The 23,506-nt window shown below is 30.9% G+C and overlaps 2 protein-coding genes and 1 long non-coding RNA gene across 10 annotated transcripts in view; 1 reads left to right on the top strand and 2 right to left on the bottom strand.

The window, feature by feature from the left end:
• Nucleotides 1-9,868, bottom strand: part of shot (dystonin-like protein short stop) — a 347,219-nt gene extending 337,351 nt beyond the window's left edge. For all 5 annotated transcript variants that reach the window (XM_080165108.1, XM_080165115.1, XM_080165136.1 and 2 more), the window contains exons 1-2: nt 9,761-9,868; nt 9,383-9,497 (exon numbers count right to left, since the gene is read on the bottom strand). In XM_080165108.1, coding sequence (XP_080021234.1) covers nt 9,383-9,482 — 100 coding nt within the window. In that variant the 5' untranslated portion in view covers nt 9,483-9,497; nt 9,761-9,868. The remainder of the gene's footprint in view (nt 1-9,382; nt 9,498-9,760) is intronic.
• The window catches only part of Ced-12 (engulfment and cell motility Ced-12), a 260,223-nt gene that overhangs the window by 191,342 nt on the left and 45,375 nt on the right, over nt 1-23,506 (top strand). The window lies entirely within an intron of this gene.
• LOC145322827 (uncharacterized) lies at nt 10,148-12,806 on the bottom strand. Its single transcript, XR_013880816.1, has 2 exons — nt 12,727-12,806; nt 10,148-10,640 (listed from the first exon to the last, which is right to left on the bottom strand). It is a non-coding gene; the product is annotated as an uncharacterized LOC145322827 (long non-coding RNA).

Genomic DNA, 23,506 nt, shown 5'->3' with positions numbered 1-23,506 from the left:
TTTTTCTTACAAATTACTAAAGGGGGACTTCCCAATACCTCTTATGGCAAAGCCGCTAGTATTTATGGAAAGATGTATACATTTAACATTATATCAATTTTTGGATTCAAATTAAGGAAAAAACCCTTCAACTATAAAATATCAACATCATATTCTACATTTTAATCTGAAAAAATCACAGTCGTTTCATTTTCTCATTTACATAATTTATATCATCAATAATACAAAGTAGAATGATGTCTGACTGTCTGTCTGTCCGTCCATCCCTTAAGATCTCGGTAACCACTGAACCGATTGGATTCTACTCGTCAAGGTATATACCTATTGGTCCTGTGGTGGTTTTAAGCTATTTTCTTGGGGGGTGGGACACCCCAAACCCCCCCAAAAAATAAATTTTCTTAGGAACACATTAGACTATGAGCAGCACTAGAAGTACTTTATTTATTTATTTTTAAAAGCGAAGCTTTTCTATAATTAGGGTCGGTCCGTCCGTACGTCCGTCCGTAACGGATAGCTTTTTTTGTTAATTTAGGCATGTTAGAATTGTCATATCGATTTCAAACTTTGCATGGTGATTCCTGTAGTAGTTAGGTACGATTTAGAAAGCGTAGCAACTCTATAATCATTACCAGATTGTCCGTATGTCCATTTTAAACAAGTTGATTTTTTAACTTTTTTAACAACAAAATTTTATGTGATCTAATTATCCGATTTATCTGATTTTTGGTATACTGATTCCTGGGACAACAAATTTTAATACCTATTATAAGCGAAGCAACTATATAATCAAGTCCTAAAAATGTAAGTATGTCCATTAACATTATCCTGTATCAAGCAGTTTTTCAACAAATTTCAACAAATACATTTATATTCTGATTATTCAGTCCTGACGCTATACAAGTGTTAATGTCCTACCGTTTCAGTGCTTCGCTTTTATGGATGTTGTCATCCTTTTTTTTTAAATTATCTCTTGGGGCTTCGCCCCTAGAGGCTAGGGGCGAAGCCGCTAGTGTAAAATATGAAGAAGACATAATTAAATCTTTTCTACCCCCCTGAAATCTGTTTTGGGTGTTAGCTATCCCCCCTTAATTACCTCCCCTTAAAGATTTACCCCAATTTAATCATGTAAATAGTACCTACTAATAATGAGGTTTAAATTCATTTATCTAAGTACGATTAAATATTCAAGCATCTTAGCCCCTAGCCTCTAAAGGCATCGCCTAAAAGATATTGTTAAGTTTTTTTTTTAAAAAAGGAGTTTCCCCACCTCACTTGCTTTATTTTACAAAAAGAAAAAGGAAATTTTTTTTGGAGGGGGGGATTCTTTGCTTTTTTAGCCTAAAACCACAACAGGACCAGTATGTATATTACCTGAAGAGTAGAACCCAATTAGTTCAGCGGTTACCGAGATCATAAGCTTAAGAAAGACGGATAGACAGACAAACATCGTTCTACTTTGTATTGTAGAAAGTAGAATCTCATTCCTATTCCTTTAAAGTGTAACTTCTCATATGTCCTGATAAGGTTTGTAATTAGTTTAGAGGAATTTTTTTGGGTATAGTCCTTTCCACGACATCCCTCCATAAGGAGCGATTCTTCGTATTTTTAAAATGGCTTTTTATAAGTTATTTTAGGTTAGGTTAGGTTATATTGTGTTAGGTGATTGCCCCACAGGGTTAGAGCCCCCCGCAGGGGCTAGAAATAGGAGAAAAGCTACTGTGAAAAATACGAAGAATCGCTCCTTATGGAGGGATGTCGTGGAAAGGACTATACCCATTTTTTTATATTTATTGAAATGCTTGATTGAGTTGAGTTTTTATTTTATGGAAACTTCACTATGACATCATAAATCCCAAATTAAATTGGTAAATGGCGCGCTAAGCGCGCAGAAATTTTTTTGGTATTTTTTATGAAATACAAATACATTAATAATTACTAATACTAATCAAACATTACAGAAAAACGTACAATAACGTATGCTGAAATGTTCATATTGTACACAAAAATCAATAACGAACAAAAACGTACCAAAAAACCTAAAAGTGGTGTTCAATATGAACATATTGAACATAACGTACATAGTGGTCACCCTGCACATATACAAGCTTTTAATGGCAAAGGACAGGTTATAAATCATAGTCCTATTATTTATTACGTTTCCCTTTAGAAGATTTATATCTAAACTTTTAATACAAACATTTATATTCATGTTCAAAAAAGCTTTTCTACAATTCTGTTTGGTCTGTCTTTCATTGCAATACAATAATATGTTATCTTAGTGTTATGCTGTTATCATATAAACATCAAATAATCTTATTTATTATCATCTTAGTTATTTTAAGTGAGAGGAAATATATAGTGCTTATCAAGTATTCTTTCGTGTATTAGTGTTTTACCTTAAGCTAATTTATATTAGGTAAGGGATGCTTCAAAAAGTAAAGCCAGCCCCCCCCCCCCTTATTTTCAATTCGTGAGGGAGGATCTAAGATCGCTAGGCACATTGAGGGAAAGAACCTAAAATATGAAGATAAAACTTTTTTTTTTGAGATTTTTGATATGACACATTGAGAAGAAAAGTTTTTCTTCTTTTTGTTTCCAAATTCAAGAAATTCAGGGATACAGAGATAGGACAATGGACAATGAATTTTTAATCCCAATTATTGCAGGAATCTAAAGTTTAAGACAATGACAATTGATGTACATTCCCAATAATAATACACAAAATTACCCCTACTGTACATTAAAATTAGTCGTTGAAATGTTTAAATATTTAACTTAATGAATCAACCAATCAAAATTAACTAAAGTCCCCAAAATTGTTAATCCAACGAACAAGAAACATTGTTATAAAACTTTGGGTACTAGAGTAATAAACAGCACATTGTCCCCTTTCTTTCTATGCAATTATTGTGTGTTTATGACAATAGTTGCTTTAATTATTAGAAAAAGAAAGGTTTCTAGATTTATAAAAAAGCCATGGTTCTATCCCTTACCCTGACGAAAATGCATTCTGTTTTACTTTGAAAAGATTTAGAAGATGAAAGGATTAACAAAAACAAGGATGATCAAAACAGAAAGTAGAGCGTAGCTGACTTTATCCTAGTACTATACATGAAAGCTAGCGGCTATCCATCTAGCCTTTAGGAGCAGCCTAGATAAAAACTTGGTAAGAAAAACTATGAAGTCTTCCAAAATAGAAAAACTCAGTCGTTAGCGAGCTCTTAACCGACAGACAAAAAAATAACAGAAAAGTATAAGGATGTATTTTTGTCTCGTATTATCTCACAAACAACTACGTCAATTACGCTATACCATTATTTTTAGATAAGATTGAAGACAATCCTAGACAGGATTTACGCTATTTTTAAAAAGAAAATGACAATTACCACAAATAATCATCAAACATTTCTTACAGTTCTATTTCCAATTTTTGTTTATTGAAACAGATCTTATTCAATTCTCTGAATAACATCTGTACTCGAAACACAAAACGCCCTTTTAAGCCTTAAACCATTCTCTACGAAGCACAAAATTGAAAAAGAAAACATAAGAAAATGTCAAAATTAGGGATGGGAATCCGTCGAATTTTTGGGCCGGATTCGGATTCCGGATTCTGAAGGAATCCGTCAAAAAAAGTGACGGATTCTTGCGGATTCCGGATTCTTATTTTTGGCGGATTCCGGATTCGGATTCCGGATTCTAGCAGTATTTTAAAAGGCCGTCCGTCACAGAGGGATAGCTTTTTTCGTTAATTTATCACTATGTTACTTAGATGAAGCCTTGATTTGTTTCAAGTGTTGACTTCCAGCATAACTAAAACATTTACATCACATTAGTAAATTTAAAAATTTAAGTGCTACGTATGTCCTAAAAATGTGCTTGGTATTTTCTAACCTATTTAAATTAAATTTAGCCTACCAATTTAGAATCCGGAATCCGCTATAAAAAACGGATTCCGGATCCGGATTCGGATTCCAAAATTGGCCGAAAATTGGGCGGATTCCGGATTCCGGATTCGGATTCCGGATCCGGATTCCCATCACTAGTCAAAATACAAGAATTCTAACGCCTCGCCGTAAAAGACTAATATTAGTACTAATCAAGACAGGGGTGTCGTAGGCAATTTTTTTCTCGTAAAATATCAAAATTTGATTTCTGTAAACTATTTCTTCATTGATAAGGTGTTAATTTTGACGATATTAGAATTGCGTTATGTGGATAATATAGGTTTTCAGTAGTAATGAACCTATTATTAACTTACGCCTCATTCTAATGTGAGTTTAGAACTTATTTTTATGAAATATCTGACGCCTGTGTCACTCACGCAAGAAAACCTAAAATTTTCTCACAGATCTGTGTTAAAATATGAAGATATGACGTTAAACATACACGAGAAACACCTCTCATAGTTAGGAATTCCAATAGACTGCTGTGTACTTGTGGGGTCTATAGTTTCACACAAATAGTTTGTACTAACAAATGAAGATTTAATAAAATTACCCATCGTTTTGAAGCCAATCAATGATGAAACCTATATATTAAACTTTGGGTACCTTCATAAATAGGGCAAATAAAAAATATTAAGTAACCAGCTCTCTTATACAAAAGTGCACACAATAACCTCACTGTCTAATACGAATAGCCCGCTGTTTTACATATATTCGTTGATTTCTTAATTAAAAGGGAAGATTTTCAAGTTACAATTCTTAAAATGAACAAAATAATATTTCAATAGATTTTTAGGAAATGAGTCCTATACAAAAATACTTGCAAATAGTAATATGGAAATTGGATAAACGTATTTCTAGTCTTTAAATTATTAATATAACCTTTTTTATTTCAATTATGATTTGATAGCTTGGACTATGAAGAGTAGGGCCCAGAAGATCTTCCAATACCAAGTTGTCAGAAATAAAAGGAAGTTTTATGAATAAGACCTATTTTAGTTTAAATTTTGATTTTCAAACTGGAACAATAAAGAATTATGCCCAAAAGCATCTCTGTTTATTTTTCAATTATTAAGTTCTAAGAACAAATCAAAGGAAGTTTAATGAATAAGACCTCTTTTTATTTCAATTTTGAATTAAAAACTGGAACTTTAAAGAAGATGTCCCAAGAGCATCTCTGTTTATTTTTATTATCAAGTTCTAAGAAAACTAATGGGAAGTTTAATGAATCAGATTTAGACCTCTAGTCAGGTTTGCTTTAAAAACTGGAACTTTAAAGAATTGGGCCCAAAAGCATCTCTGTTTATTTTTCAATTATCAAGTTGTAAGAAAACTAATAATGAAAATTGATTTTACCTAGGGGCAATTCTACAAAATATCATAACACGAATTCATGTATACATAGGCAGCGAAAGTATTTTCTACAGGAATGAAAGTCAGTGTAAAAAGAATATACTACGGGATCTTGAAGGATAAGACAATGGAGGATGAAATGGTTTACATCTCAAATTTTAAATAACAATCTTAAACCTTTCTGTAGAAAAAAATTAATAGGCAAACACCGCTATTTTGTAATAATTAATCAATATTTAATTAGTACCCAAAGTTTTTAATGCACGAATAAAATTACGTATTGATAGAATTTTGAGTACCACTATTATTTACTGTCAAATATGCCCCACAATCCCTGTACAAACCCAATAGAAGGAACGACCGGATATCAAATGAAAAACGTCTAATATATACGCAAAATATCTAACAGTCAGACAAACAGATACCCTGCTACTCGACCGGCACTTAGGTAATCTCATAAAAAGTATGATACAACGTAGTATCATAAGTTAGCTGTCGAGTATCTACACTCCCTCAAAAAGATGGATCGATTTCTCAACTATATTGATTTGGGAATTTATGTGGTTTTAACGGATTTTTAACGAACTAAAAATATCATCTTTTTATATTTTTAGTATCTTACGCAGTTAAACCATTTTATTAAAGTATTCAGTCGTTCAACTGTCCGTCATACTATCAGATATTGAACCAAATCAACCCTTCTGTAGATTAATATTATTAGTTGAAAAGTTTAGACAAGTTTGAACCAAACATTCAAGCTTTAATTAAAGTACCTAAAGTTTTTTTGCCAACGAAAGAAAGAGCATGATTATAAAACTTTGGGTACTATAATAATTTACATCCAATGTCCCCAATCCCTCCCTAGTACTTGCAGTTCAATGATCTTTGCTTGCTCCGCTACTTGTGAAAAGAATCGTCCGTGTTTCTTGAAGCGTTACATTAAATTAAAATGCATTTATTTTTATGAACCATTAATATTTTTATGCAAGTTTACTTTTAAACAATTTATAAAGAAATTTTTATTGCATCTCGTTTTACTTGAACGAATCTGTAAAAAATTATTTCAAAAAAAATATAACAAATCTATTTAACACAAAAATATTAATAGCATTTTGAGAAAATCCGTAAAATTGCTAGAGACTACCATTATCCGTCCCAATAGAAATGGTTCCTACTGCTGCAATGTCAAATGCGTTCCGTATATATTCTAAAGTGTTTAACAAGAATAGTAAGAGATTAGTTATGTCTTGGCCCTTAAACAGGCACATCAACTTCAAGGCAAAGATCTTAAAATCAAAGGGTCTGGTCAAGTTAAAAGGAGGGTGGGGGATATTCCACCCGCAAAAAATCTAAAATGCACTTTGCCAATAATTTGTAGAATTGCATAATAAGTTCCGGGAAATGTGAATCTCATTTTAGGAACAAAATTTTTGTTATAGAATCAATTTTTACTTAAGAAGCAAACAAGTACAAAAAAGAGAGTTTCGATATTGTTTTTGTTTGTTTATTTAAATGGGTTTAATTTCTTTAGACCAGAAAATTTAAAGGTCAGGCTCAAATGAGGAGGGGTTCGATAGGCGCTTTGAGGAAAGCTGACTTTGGGCGAAGGCATTCCATCTCATTTTAAAACTTCTACATAGCAGCATAAGTTAATATATTAACCTAAAGGTTATGTAAGATGTGCCGACTCTTAAAAATACTCTAAGTAAAGAAGTTGCGCTACTTTTCTATAAAAGTGTTGCCTTACGTCAAGTCACGAAAATTGACACAATGTGCGAATTTTTTGCGATATTTTTGGCTTTGCACTTGCTCAACTTTAGCACATGCAAACAATAAAGCCTTCTAATTGAAACGTAAGGAAACACGGACAATTATATTCATAAAAAGCGCAGCAAAACTATGAAAACAACAGCAAACAGGCATACAGTGCTATATCTAAAATAAAATAAGTGAGGAAGATAGATATTTATTTAATTTTAGTATTTAATTTGCTACACTATCTTTGAACATTCTTATGCTTGTTTTTAAACAAATATTAGAATAAGATTAAGTGTCCTACTTCTATTCAAATTACACCTATTCTATATTTGTTATTTGTATTTAAATGAACAAGGATGACAAGGTTGTGCTAAAATTCCGTAAAGGTGTGAGTTTTAAGGCTTAAAAACAGTAGTAGAACGATATGATTCACTAATATTCACTATTGAAAAGGACTATAGAGAATTTTTTTAACTTAACATAAATTTTATCATTCTACTACAGTTTTTAAGCCTTAAAACTCACACCTTTACAGAATTTTAGCACAACCTTCCTCCCCCTTATTGCATAAACTGCAGGAAATAACCACTTTAATATTCAATTAACAATTCTATCTTTTATACCTACTGCTGTTTATTTCATTTTAATTCTAAAGATTAAACTAATCAATATAAAGAGGTAAGCTTTTTTTGCCTGTGGCGTAGGATCTTGCTAACCGCTGCATAGATATGATCCTCCTTTATATGGAAGCTTTTTATAGGTCCCAGGATGGCTTTAGGCTATTACATTTTTATAAAAAGTCTGGGTATGGTTTTAGGCTAATTTTGTGCAATTCCTTCAAGTGCAGAGCCCCTAGATGCTAGGGGCGCACCGCTAGTTCTACATAGAGGATTTTAAAAAGGGTAAAAAATACTTATTTCTTTGATTTTGTAACTTCAATAATATGGTGAAACTGGAGTAAAGAAAATAAAGAAGAACTCATAGAGTTGCTTCAGTGCTAAGAAAATTTTAATTTACAAGTCTAGTAAAGTTTTACATTGTTTGTTATACTTGTCAGACTTAATTATTAGATATCTGAAGAAAATCCATTTTGCCTCTACCTTTTAAACAAGTGAGCATATTTCCATAACAATCTATAATACAAAGTAGCTTGATGTCTGTCCGTCTGTCCGTCTGTCTGTCCCTTAAGATCTCGGTAACCACTGAACCGATTGGATTCTACTCTTCAGGGTATATTTCTATTGGTCCTGTGGTGGTTTTAAGCTATTTTCTTGGGGGGTGGGACACCCCCAACCCCCCCAAAAACAAAAAATCCCCCCCCCATTTTTTTTTTTTTTTTTTTTTTGCTGAAGATTTCCTAGGTTCTTTAGGTTTTGTAGAAGATTTCCTAGGTTCTTTAGGTTTTGCAGAAGATTTCCTAGGTTCTTTAGGTTTTGTAGAAGATTTCCTAGGTTCTTTAGGTTTTGTAGAAGATTTCCTAGGTTCTTTAGGTTTTGTAGAAGATTTCCTTGGTCCTTTAACGAATTTCGCCTTAATTTTTTTAATCACCTCTTGGGGCAAAGCCCCTAGAGGCTAGGGGCGAAGTCGCTAGTAGATAATATAAACTGACAGAAGAAAATGGGAGGCAAAATCATTTTTCTCCAGGTGCACTCTCCCTGTTTATTTGCTGACAAATATTGAACTGAATGCCTCATATTTGTTCAACAATTCTAACAATTTTAAACATAAATAATAAATATAAACAAATACAATTTTATAGCTTGTTAAACGTGAAGCTTTACAGGTTGTTCTGACTTGTTAGAATGTTAGAATAGTACTATTAATTTAAAACCTTATATAAAGGTCATGGTAACCATCAGGTAAAATCTCAAATTGTCATATCTCTCTGATTATAAGCAAGTTTATCTATTCTTAATTTTATTACTGCCTAATATGTTATACTTAACTGTAATGAATGTTGTCATCCTTGTTAACTTAATTCATAACATATTATTGTTATAAATTTCAATGAATATACTTTTGAAATTAAACATTACAAGCTAGGTTATCAATAAAAGATAGATCAAATAAAAAATATAATGCTACTAGTGGCTGCGCCACAAGCATCTAGAAGAGAATGCAGTAAAATACCTTTATAAACTATCCCAAGACTTGAATTTATAAATAGCCTAAAACCATACAAAGGCCTATGTTAAACTTTCCTAAAATGAAATTACACCTTAAGCTACAGACAAACCTTTCTACTTTATATTACATGAGTATTATATTGTAGTTGCTGCGCTAACCATTGGCATGATTGTCCTAGCTAAAGAAACTAATTCTACCTGCTATTCTCAAGACGGCCCTGTCAGCTGGATCCAGCTGGAGGATGGACAGAGGCTGCTCCCTCTGCCAGGCCTCCAGAGCAAACCTGTCTATCTCCATCCTGTCACAGGTTCTGCACACACAGGGATAGTTTCATGAAAAAAGTTTCATTTATATATAATGAATGAAAAAATAAGACTAGAAAAGGCTGTAATTTAAACATAAACCAATGCCATTTTTGGGATTATTAGGCAAGATTTCATTGCATAAAAAGGATTTTAAAAAAAACTTGTTCTTTATACCTACAACAATTCAACTGCTCTAAAAAACAGCATATATGCTTATTTACAGACAATTTTGCATTAACAGTACTGAAACCTTTTCTTGAAACTATCCCTTTCACAACAAGTTCAACACTGGTACAAAGGTTGCAAAGTAGAATATTACTTCTTGTAAAAACAAAATATTAACTGTACACTTAATCACTGAATGTATAAGTTATCAAAAAAAATATTTACAAATCACATAACAAAAAATATCACTAATTATAGAATTTTTTTTTATAGTTTCACTAAGATTCTGATAATGGAATGATTAGTTGCTGAAATCAATTATAACTTTCACACACCACAGATTTGATATTTGTGTGTGTGTGTGTGTGTGTAGACCAAAATTTTGTTTCAAATATTAATGTAATACATATTCACACTTTATTTAGATAATTTAATGATAATTTGATTTTGTGGTTTTACTTGCTTTGGTTTACTATGCTTAAACTTAATATATTTTTGCACTATAAATGAAATACAAAGCTCGGGTTTTGAAATCAATTCACTTTGGTGTGTTATTTGTATTTTTTACGTATATTTAATTTGATAATAAGTGTATTATTATTATAATTATATTAAGCTCACTAAATTAACTGGTTACACAATATCAATAATTAGAATCACTTATTTAAAAGTTGTGAAATTGTGGCGAAAATTGTTGCACAATTTGAACACAGGATTCGCGTGGATAATTCACTTCTACTACACTGGGCTAGAATTTTTGCAATTGCACGTATCAATACATCTAGGATCACTGACTATATATACATCTATAACTACAGGAATGATGGGAGTATTTTACTCAGCTAAAGAACTAGAATTTTGTGTTGGTTTATTTCTACAATATTTTTTCTTTCCGAAGCGCAGCTACTCTATAATTGACTATGCTATTGGTGATTGGTGTGTGTGAGAGTCCTCATAGCCTGTGACTAGCCTGCCGACATAATATCTGTCAAATTTCAGGTGTTAAATCATCATTTATTATCATAAACAAGAATAGGTCACCTGAATAAAACCAATTCTGCATGGTTTCTAACTTGAATAGGAGCGAAGCTTCTCGTAGATTTATAATCATTTACAATTTTTAGTCTGGTTTATAACAGGGAGGGATTATTCTATTACTTCCTTTCCCTCCCGTCAAAAGTTACTAGGTAATAAAGAAAAAATTACACACTTTAAGGATAAGATTTAATTTCTTTTCATTGCACCATCCCCGATTCCCTAAATACATTATGGTACATGTGTGTGTGTGTGTGTGTGTGTGTGAATGTGTGGGTGTGTGAATGGGTTGAAAGTCCTTTGAAAGTGTTGCAGTAGTCTAGATAAAGTGTATACCTTTTCAAAGGGTGTCTACAGAAAGTCTGGGAAATTGTTGTACCTCTTACTTTTCCACCAATCAAAGCACATTTTTCTGCATGTAGTAAAGTAGTATGCTATCATTTATACACAAAGAAAATGATGGAATAATTGTAAGAAAGTATCATCTTTAGTTGGTGGGAAAGATAAAGGGGGAACTAGTCCCCAAAGTTTTGTAATAACGTTTTTTTATTCGTTGGGACTTTTTTTTCTGAATTTTGATTTCTTGGTTTACTAAGTTGAGTGTTCAAACGTTTCAACCACTAATTTTTATCTACGGAAGCAGTAATTTTGTGTGTCATCATTGGGAATGTACATCAATTTATCGGGCATTTACTGATCCCTTTAGATCCTTGGATGCAAATAGTTAAAATATCCCCTTTTATAAGACACCCTGATTAAATGTGCTTTAATCCATATTTTATTCATATTTACTCTACTTCAGAGAAACTGCATTCAATATATTGATAAACTTTATACTATGTGTATCTAGGGAAGGTTTTAGGCTAGAGAAAATTTTTAAGAGAACATAACTTATATTTTAGATTTCTGTGTTCGTCCATTCCACGATTATGAGATCTATATGTGTATATATACCATCCTTTCAAGAATATTAGGAAATATTTAAGTATGTATTAGGTAAGAGTATATTGGAAACTAAATAATATATGCCAAGTTAGAATGGATATTGGTTTAACAGATCTATAATATAGATGTATATACAGACAACTACCTCCCTTCATTTTTTAAAGACCTCTTTCGTCTGCTTCTAAATTATTTTCTGCTACTTGGCTGTGTAATATAAGCAATACTATTTGTTGATTTTCAATGACCCAATAGAGGGTTGCACAAGACGGTTGCAATAGGGAGATACAGTTATTTAACCATTTCTCCTTCTAGTGTTTTACTCTAATATTGGTTTCAATAAGTTTCATATTTAGCCTACTTATATAGACATACTAACTCATTTCATATTGGGAAAACAGGAAATTATCGTATGAAATAAAATACAGAAGGAGGGGAAAATTGTGTTTATAACAAAACTTTTGTCTAAAAAAGGTCTTATCAATTCATTTGTTTTATCCAGAGTCATGATATTCAGATTAAATATTAATATCATTTCAATTGTGGCTTTGAAACTGACTTATACCGCTGGATTAGAACCGGTTCTGAGCCATACTTAAAAACAATGTAGTATCGTATCGTATTAAAGACAATTTTCCACAAATAAAAATCATATAATGTATACAAATTTGGTTGGCCTAGGCCTTAGGCACATAGATAATTTCTTGTTTTGCTATCCGCGGAAAGCTGTCTATAATCCGATGCTGTTAATATTTTCCACATTTTTTAAAATCAAAAGTTTCCCCCAAAATGTGAATCGAAGGGTCAATTAAGGTTAACCTAAACATTTAGAAATAAAAATTCCTGAAATAATTCTTGTAGAAAGATTGCTCAAATATTTTGTGTAGAATTTCTATATTATCAGTGTGTGGGCTTAGACGTCCAAGCTTAAGATCTTATTATTTTACTTTCCAGGAAAGTTCCGTAGGTAGGTATTGCTTATTCATACTGAAAATACTATAAACACTCAGTAGAAAATTCCCACAAATATTTAGGTAAACAAAATTTAAAAACAATCCTACAATTGTTAGAATATGATGATTTATCAGACCTGCCTTGAGTTAATATCATGATGTGTGTTTCAGTCTACTGTACCTAATATCAAACATTGTACTCTGAAAAATGTTAAAAAAATATTAATAATTAAAATATTTTGGATTTGATCTATCAAAAGTATAAAATTGACTAAATCCAGTCGATGAAAGTTCTGACTCAGTCTTTTTATGAGCCTTCAATATGCGAATAGGTTAAAAGAAAATATTAATTTTATTCATAGACTTAGATGGACACTACGTACGGATGGAGACACTAGATTTGGATGACTGCGCTACTAAAAATGTACAATTTTTAAAGGAAATATTATTCTGAACGGGTGGCAAATTTAAAATATCCCTTCATAATTCATTGGTCCATCATCGAAGTTTATAAAGCCTGGAGGGCAAATTTTGAAATTATGATGAGGCTATTACAAACACAGGATGCTAACCATATGTGTGTGTGTGTTAGGGAGGGGGGGAGAGGTATTTGTTTTTGATTTTGAATAAAACATTGAATATTGATTTTTTTAGTAGTTTAGGAGTTTGTACACTTATAGGAAATGAAATTCAGTATCAAATATATTATGAGAGTTTACAAAAAGAATTAAATTCATAACTATAAAAAAACAAGCCCAACCATCCAGGGCAAAATTTCATACAGAATTTCATTTCTATAATTGTACAAACTGTTCTAAAATAAATAAAATATTCCTGTTTTGTTTATAATCAAAACTGCGAAAAGAGGAACTTTTTCCCTTTTGTTTAATTTTACAAAAATAAATGTATGTAAGTAAATTGTTGCATGTCTTTTTAGCAATATTACGTATTTTGAGGTAAACTTTTGTTCTGCTGCTTAAAAAAGTGTAGTGACGTGGGTTTGTTTGTTTATTTGTGTGTTTATGTGTGTGTGTGTGTGTGTGTGTGTGTGTGTGACGTGTGTGTATGTGTGTGAGTTAGTGTATAAAAGATGCAGCTGTAACTATCTTTGAAAGCATAGCTTTTCTTCATTAAGTATGTGTAAGTAAATCTTTCACGGTTAGCATAAGTTGTTCAATTTGACATGGTAAAATCGTCCTATTAATCTTTAACTCAAATGATGATTCTTGTAACAACAAGGAAAAAGTAGAAACTCTATATTTAGAACCATTACTCGAAAATCCTAAGTATTAAAACATGTTGTTTTTGCCTAATCTACATTAAATCTTATTAAATATATTAGATAAATGGAGATTACTAAAATGATTAGGCACTGTATTACATGAGCAGCAGCTTTTAAATGTGAGTATGTCCCTTTAAAGCATCTTGTATTTCAAACTATAGAAAGATAGATTTTTGCAATACTTAAGTGCTATGTATTTGGTAACGTTCGTTTGTTAGATTTGTTCAGCTACGCCCTCATGGATGATTTCATCCTTGTTGTAAGGGTATTGAGCAAAGATTTATTATGAACCTCAGCTAACATTGATAAAATTATAAAATAAATTATCATCCCAACCTATACAAACTTTGCAAAAATATTTGCAATAAGCAAAAAACTAACTCTTGTTTTTACTAAACAAACTAAGAGATTATAAAGTAATAAGGATATTCATGTTCATAGTACAGCAAATGCAGAAAAATAATGCTCAACTAAAAAGCAGAATAACATGGAAACATTACTTCAGATGCAATAAGAACCATGGATCAAAAGAGATATGACAATGGCCGATAAATTGATGTACATCCTTAATGATGATAACATAATTGCCTTTTCTGTAAATTTCAATTAGTGGTTGAAACGTTCGGACACTCAACTGAAGGAACCAACCAATCAAGATTAAGTGAACGTCTCCAAAGTTGTTAAGCCAACAAAACTAAACTTTGGTTCCTAGTCCCATCCACCCATATTAAGAACAGTCAAGAAGTAATACCTATGCAATTTAGAAGAATGTTTTTTTTTCATTAAGTCACTAAATAAAACATTTTTAATGGATAAATTAATCGTTCTTTAGTTTTTGAATTACTAAATCCATCAACATGCAATAATTAAGGCAATTAGAACGTTTTTTTTTCTTAGACGGACATGCTAAAGTTATTGAGTAGAAACGCTGCAAAAATATTATTAGCATACTGTACGCACTTATTTTATTGTTTCTACTCATGCCTATACTTTTATTTATTCAGGAAAGGAATAAGTATTATCAAAAACAAAATATTTAAAGCCATATCACATTACTTATAGATTAGTACATTAATTGTATATTTGTACATTAAGATCTTCTAAGCCACAGAACCGATTGAGTTCTCCAATTTAGGGAAGCCTCAAAAGATTATGGATGGTCTAAAGCTATTTTTTTTCCCCCTCCCTCACCATTTGAACGCAGAATACCTAAATGCAAGAGACGCAGCAGCTAATTTAGTACAATGGATCTACTAACATTATATTATATACTATAGGGGATCTCCATTTAAAAAGCAAGGGAAAGGCAGAAAATAGCCATAAACCATCCCTAAAATGGAGAACTTAATTGGTACAGTGGTTAGAGAGTCAAAAAAAACTTTTACTTTATATAGTAGAATTAAGGAAAACATTTTCCTTCCCATATATAATACTGGGTAATGTAAATAATGACTGATATTTCTTTTAACATGAAAAATACAAATTATGAGTAAGTATTATCAAACATGTATATTGTAATATTATTATTAAAAGCGAAGCATTTCTATAATTAGGGTCTGGCCGTCCGAGACAGTTAGCTTTTTCATGGAACGGTTAGCTCTTTTCGTTAACTTAACCTGGTTATAATTGTCCTATCTATTTCAAACTTTGCATGATAATTCCTTTAATAGTTGAGTATGATCTAGGAAGCGTGGCAACTCTATAATCGTTACCAGAAAGTCTGTACGTCTATTGAAAACATGCTGATTTTTTTCTTTTGAAACATCAATTTTTTGTATGTTATAATTATCCTGTACTTATGCAACAAACTTGTTTAGACTTATGCTTCATATTCTGCTTATTCAGTTTTGACACTCTACAAGTGTTAATGTTCGTTTGTCCTACAATTAAGAGCTTTGCTTTTATAGATGTTGTCATCCTTGTTATTCTTTATGAATTACTTTACTAAAATGTAGTTCAATTGTTTGAATATTAAAATATTAAAAATCAAAGCCTAAACACATAAAATCAAATTAAACATTGGGATAGACACAAAGGCAAACAATTTGTGTTTGTAAAAGGATTACTTTCATTATTTTTGAGATAATAATTACAATTTTCAAAAATAAACAATATCTTTTTTTAACGATGTAATACAAATCATAAGTACAATTTTGCTTCAAATAATCTTAATTTAGGTGGTGCTTGTTTTAGGTTAGGTTAAATAAAGATTAAATAAGCCCAACATGGAAGGACTAAGATATTCTTGTTTTTCAAAGTTTAAGTGACATACCCCAAAATTTTGTTGGAGAGTCAATTTAAATTTTACAAAAAACATACCTACAGAAGTTAAAGTTTATAGAAGAGCTAAATAATTTCAAAATCATTTAGAAATTCGTGAAAATATTCATTAATAATATAAAACTCCAATAATTATGTGTTTGATCATCCTTAGCTTTAATAAATATCTTACTTGGTAACCATAGGAAATATTACTGAAGGGGTTGTTTCATAGTAAAATAATCTATTATAGAATGTTCATGAATAATCATTCATTCTTTAACTCTTCTTTCTAAAATACTTCAAATTGATTATTATCTTATACCATGTAGTATTCAAAGCATGATAAATTTTAAAAACGTTTTCATATACTTTGGGGACTTTTATTGAGTTTTGCTTAGTTGGTTCATTAAGTTGAGTGTCCAATCCAATTTTAACCACTAATTGTATTCATTTAGGAAGTACATTAAATCTCTTTAGATCCCTGCATCTGATATCATTTTTGAAAGATTTCTCCTCCTTTTACTTTAAGGATCTAAATGCAGCATTTTAAAAGTTCTTAAGACTTAATAAAGACAAAACAAGTGTAAATAGGATCTGTATATTCAGCAGTAAAATAAATTCACATTCTAGCTACCTCTTTTAGTTCTATATTATACTTATTATATGAAAACTATTATCTATATTCCCACGAATTTTAAATACAAGTCTTTACCTAGGTGTTATCATAATTGACAAATTAACTAAAAAAGATTACATTGAAATACGCAAGTTTACAAAAAAAGTCTAAGAAGTTAGGGATAGAAGAATGGATGATAGTTTAATCTTCCAACTAATTTTTAAAATTAAGTATTTAATAGTCAATTGGGAGGGGGGGATACCACGGACATAGGACTTTATATATATCGGTACCCAAAGCTTTGGATACTTTTTTAAAATCTTAATAAATCGTTCAAACTAGCAGTGTATAAACTTTTAAACCAGTTATTTCAATCTAGAGGAGGTGTAATTTAATGGACTAAAGACATACTGGATTAGTTTGTTTCCTTTCCCTCTATGGAAGACTTTTTCTAGAGCCTAAATGGTTCTTAAATGGTCCATATTAAGTGACAAACAAAATAGCAAACCATAATCAAGTGAAAGAAATATCTCAATAGTCAGTAGCTAGATGTCTATCAGCCTGTGACAAAAACAAACATTCAGACAAACGGTATACAGACAGACAAACAGACAGTGATGGACTGAAAGTGATAGACAGACAGTGACAGACAGACAGACAAACGGTCAACAGACAGACAGACAACAGACAGTGACAGTAACTAGATAAATCTTGCAAACATGAAATAGTAGAAATGCGTCATCTGAATTAGAAAAAGTTTTGTTGTTTGCGTCAAGAAGATCATTAACCTTTAATTAATCAGATACCAAGCGTTTTACAAACAAGCAGACAAATATTTGGAAGCAGCACTTATTACCAGAGAGAGAGGGGACATTGGGCTGATTATTCACTGGTCCCCAAAGTGTTATAATAATGTTTTCTTCTTCGTTAGTTTAACAACTTTGGGGACTTTAGTGAAATGTTGAGTGTTCAAACGTTTCAACCACTAATTTTGATCTAGAGATGGGGTTATTTTGTGTATCACCATTGGGGAAGTAAATCAATTTATTGGCCTTTATCTTATCCCTTTAAATCTCTGACTTGTAAATCAAGTGAACCACCATTAAAGTTTCTGTAAAATATCAAAAAATAACAGTGGCAATCTTATCCAAAGTAGCGCAAAGAGTCACCTGTGTCAGACGGATGAACAGACAATCCTCAATTATGTAGTAGCTTCGCTACTATAGAAAATAAGACACGACGAACGGAATGTAGAACTTAAAATATTCGTTAAATCAAAAAAAAATAATCAAGTCACTAGATGAGTTGTTAGGTATTTTGAAAATGTAACCAATATTTAATCTTAACAAAAACTGTTTGCCTCTAACTTCTCCAATAATCAAATATAAAGACTATAATCACAAAATATGTGTTTATTTGAAAATTGTGTAGAACGTAGTATAATGTCATGTTGTTATAGTTATCAATAAATCAAAAGAAGTTTCATTCTAGTAAAAAAGTACCTAAAATAGTTTTACAGTATTGCTTTGAAACCGAATTATATCTGGTGGATTATAACCGGTCCTTAGACAAACTGAAATATGCCTTCGGCATCTTAATCCTATAATTGTACATTTTTTATCCGCGGAAAACTGTTTATAATACGATGAGAAAAATAAGTATTCTTGTCATAATTTTGGCAATGATTTATTTGGTTAATTTGAAATGTAACTAAGCTGTTCACACTGTGAATAAGACAATGGTTTCATGACTCAGTAAAACCCGGACAGACGGACAGACAGACACACATACAAGGGTATCCACAGATTTTACCATGTTTAATTACAGAAACCATATAATATTCATTGATAATACCATAAGTTTCTAGTCAAGAGAGCTAAAACAGCCCAAAACCACCAACCTCCGCAAGAAAATTATCTATGCATTAGGCTTCTCGAAAAACACACCAAAGTAGATAATTTGGGGGAAAACGTTCTAGGTATCTAACACAAGTAATTTTCGGTGTGCATATATCTCAATTTTAAATGGGCAATATATCAGCATAACTGTATTAAAGCAATCAAATATTTAAAGTTTGTCCAATTTTTTTTCGTGAGATAATGCTTGTTAAAATTAAAACAATCTTCCAAATTACATGGTCTAGTTTGTATAATCAAACATAGGAAATCCCTGGATCCACAAACACACACACACACACAAAGTAGCTTGTAAGACTTTATCACAGAGTTCTATCAATTTCTTTAACAATAGCAACATCGTTCCGCTAGATAAAAATGATCATTGACAGACTAAACTAATAAAAGAAAATAAAAATTATATTTTTATTGTATTTACATAGTTTTGAAATTAACTCAATAAAGATAAAGAATCAATTTTAAAATTTTTTGTAAATGGTATTAATTACAAGACCCATTATGTCCATAGGTAGCACAACAAAACAGTTAACATTTTTTGTTTTCTCCTTAACATGTTAGCTTATCATAGGTCCTGGGAAGGTAACTATTACTAGGTAACTATAACTATTTTGGGGGAGTGAACAATTTTTCAAAAACTTTTCTTTTAAAAACGACCTCTTCGTAGCCGCTAGTATTTAGATAACTTACTAATATCTTTTGCATTCATTACATGATCTTTATTATCCTTTTCTTTAATGAACAATAAAATATTTTTGAGAAAATTTCTGCTTTAATTTCACATCTTGAATTGCAGTGTTAGGGTTTGGCCCAAGGATCTTAAGGAATAAGACCATAGAGATGGTTGAAATAAATCTTTAATTATGATAAACAAAATTAACCCTCCTATAGTTTAATATTTGTTTTAAATATGGCCCCTAATAGAATGAGACCAACCAGTCAAATTTCGATAAAAGTAACCAAAGTTTTAAGCCATTTAATAAAATACCATTGCTGTAAAACGTTGGGTACCAGTATAATTTTCAGCGCTTTGTCCCCTTCCCTCACTGGGAATTTGGCCTAATTTCAATTTCAACTGTATTTGCAGTCTTTATTATGCAAATACGAGAACAAATTAAAATTATAAGAGGGTGATATTTCAACTGAAGAGAATCATTCATAATGAACATAACTTTTTGACACGTATTTATCTTTAGGACAAGCGTCTTGGTGTTTCATAACTACAGGGTGTTTCAATAGAAATGTCTTTTTAAAAATCTTAATTAGGCATAGAAAATAAAACAATTAGGTAAAATGCTTTATATATTTGGAAAACATATTGTGGGACATTTATGTTTCAAATATTTAAAATGGTTATTTCAACAAATTATGCCCTAAAAACCGGTTTTTTCCATAGGCCTTTTTTCGAAGATTTATGGATTTAAAGGTTGTGCAAAAAATGTGCACATTTTTAAAATTCAAATTGCGCAGCTTGTGTTAATAGTATAAAAACGTTATACATACCGTTAGAATCGTCATAAGCTCTAAGTTTTCGATAATTAAGAACAATTCCTGTGCTGCGTATAGTATAGGAGCTAAGTGGTAAAATGTTACAACTTACTTAAAACTTTCTAACCTTTTTCTCACTTTTTTCAACGTAGCTCATAAAGTACAAATTGCACAAAAACGGTATTTATATTTTCACTAACTAGAGCATATGACGGTTCTAACGATATGCGTAACATTTTTCTACTATTAATACAAGCTGCGCAATTTGAATTTTAAAAATGTGCGTATTTTTTGCACAACTTTTATATCCATAAATCTTCGAAAAAAGGCCTTTGGAAAAAAACGGTTTTTAGGGCATAATTTGTTGAAATAACCATTTTTAAATATTTGAAACATAAATGTCCCACAATATGTTTTCCAAATATATAAACTATTTTACATAATTGTTTTATTTTCTATGCCTAATTAAGATTTTAAAAAAGACATTTCTATTGAAACACCCTGTAGAATGTTCTACGCCTTATTTTCAAATTATATGATATTCAAAAGTATCTACATCTTTTTCATAGTCATAAAAATTGGGTAATGTAAATTTTTCACAAAAAAATAATAACATACCACCCTGAATAAACTTAAAACATAAAACAATCATATTGTTATTCTAAAAATTAGGGAGAAGAGATTATTTTTTCTGTTCAACAAAAAATCAATGAAACAGAATCTAAATGGATAAGACAATGGCCGATGAATTGAGATACATCCCCAATGCTCATATACAAATATCTTCTGTAAATTGCAATAACTCCGTTTAATGAACCAAATGATCAAGTCCCCAAAGTTGTTAAACCATCGAATAAGACAACGTTATTATAAACTTTGGGAACAATTGAAATAAACAGCCCAATATCCCTGACGTTAGATAATGTTATTTAGATGCAATCTGAAACGATTAAATGCAGAGCGTTTCAATGGGGAAATCCCCTTAATTCATATTTAATCCCTGTTTCCCCCTTCCCAAATTTACGCGTCTGCCCTCCCCCCCCCCCCACCTCTTTCTTTGTGTGACGAAAAACAGTCAATAACCCCTCCCATTAAGTTCCCTCATCTATGTATACTATTTATTATTTTTTCATCAACTAGCGGCGGCGTACCAATCATATATTCGATGAAGATAGAAAAAAATATACAAAAACGAACCAAAATTGGAAACTTCTTAGGTTAGCAAGATCTTAATGGAAAACAAAAACCTTACTACTCAAAATAAAAATTTTGTAGTTAATCATAATCATAATATGTTTTAAAAATGTAAATTTCTGTAAGTATCAAAGAAATTTTTATTAAATATACAGCCATTTAGACATATTTTATAAAAAGATTGTATTGTAGTTTACTGTTATTATTTAGAATCAAATATTTTGAAACACCCTTCCGGGTACTCAGTTTGATAGTTCAATTAGAGAGAGACATTTTGCTATCTTATTAATTAATCTTTATTATGAATAGTTTGACGAACATTTTACATTTCAACTTCATAAACTTTTGACAAAATTTACAGAGAGGTAAATGGACACATTTGAAAAACTATATCGCACAAAATTTTAGCGTAGACTTGAATGAAAATATTTCTCTTTTCACTGTAGCTTTTTAAAAAGTCAGTTTTATTGCTAAGCTTTGCATTTTTTAATTGATGTTCAATTTTATTATTGTTTTAATTACAGCATGAAACGTTTAATAGGATGATGAAATTCGATTTAATGAGCGCATCAAAAAGGAATTACTTTTTAATTGTCGGGTTTATTTGTGTCTACAACTTCTTAGCTTGCCAATATTTTAACATTTTCCTTAGGACTTGCAATGGATTATGATAGTCAACCCCCCAACGACAAAAAATATAGGCACTAAGCAAAAAAAAAATTGACATACATAGTATTTTCTATCTGAATGCCCTTATTTGTGTCCATTTAGATCTCGTAAATGGCTAGAATAAAAGGTTTGTATTAGCCCAGAGCATATAAAGTGGGCTATATATCGTTCTATTTGAAATTGACTAGAAACTTTAAATAAAGTGCAGTAGTTTGTTATGGGTATCAGTTTTCAATGTTACCATCACTGCTACTCTATAACTAATGTATGTCAGTATGTACATCTGTTTTATTGTTATTTTTAAGAAACGGTAGGAAGGAAATAATAGTTATTTATCACATCGAATTATAGACAGCTTTCCGCGGATATTGAAAAAAAGTATAAGATTAAAACCAGTTTTGTTTTATTTTATGATATTTATTTTAATATTCGCGGAAATGTCTAATCTTGCGGATATTACTCGGTTTTGAAACAATACTTGAAAAAGTTATCAAGCTTAATTTTTTTACAGTAAAAAAACCTGTATTGACATTGCCTTTTTGTTATAAAGTGAGAGAAATGATGAGATAGGGTCAGAATGAGTTTATATATCTTGTAACTTAATACTAAACACACACTAGTACGTACACACAAATACACACACACACCCACTAGTACGTACACACACACACACACACACACACTAGTACGCACACACAAGCTAAGATTTGTTTACTTATCATTTTTATATTTAACAACTTTTATCGTAATATGCTTTTGTAATATGGATCTAAAAGGATAAGACAATTGACAAAAAATTGTTTTCCATCCCTAGTGAAAATTAAAAATTACCCCTTATGTATATTAAAACTGAATGAAAAGTTTTAACAACCAGATAATCAAACCTTAACCAAAATAATCTTAAATTTTTAAGTCTACGAATATGATAAAGTTATAAACAAGTGTAATTTACAGTCAAATGTCACCTCCCTCCCTAAATGTAAATGCAATATAGAAAATCTTTAAATACTTTCTGTAGTGCTCAGATGTTAAAAATTTCCCATAGCGTAAGCTAATAAATATCAATAATGTTTGATGATCCCATGATTTATATTTTATGAATAAATCAATAATCTACATAAGGTCAATAACAAACAACAAGGTATTCTGTTTATACACTAGTCCCCAAAGTTTCAATAATGTTTTCTTGTTCGTTGGCTTAACAGCTTAGGGGGACTTTTACTTAATTTTGATTGGTCGATTTATTAAGTTGAGTGTCCGAACGTTTCAACCAATAATTGTAATCTAAAAAAGTGGAAATTTAGTGTATCATTATTGGGGATGTACAACAATTTTACGGCCATTGTCTTATCCCTTTAAATCACTGATATTATGATATTCATAAAATAATCATTTCTGCATTGGGATGGTTTACGTTTATTTTACGATGTCATTTAATAAAAACTTCAATGAATTGAGTTTAGTTTCAGAATTAAATGCAGGTGGAACAGTGACATT

This window comes from Acartia tonsa, chromosome 6 (genome assembly GCF_053477335.1).
Source record: "Acartia tonsa isolate MP-2025a chromosome 6, ASM5347733v1, whole genome shotgun sequence".
NCBI lineage: Eukaryota > Metazoa > Arthropoda > Copepoda > Calanoida > Acartiidae > Acartia > Acartia tonsa.
This window is presented reverse-complemented; position numbering and strand designations above follow the sequence as displayed.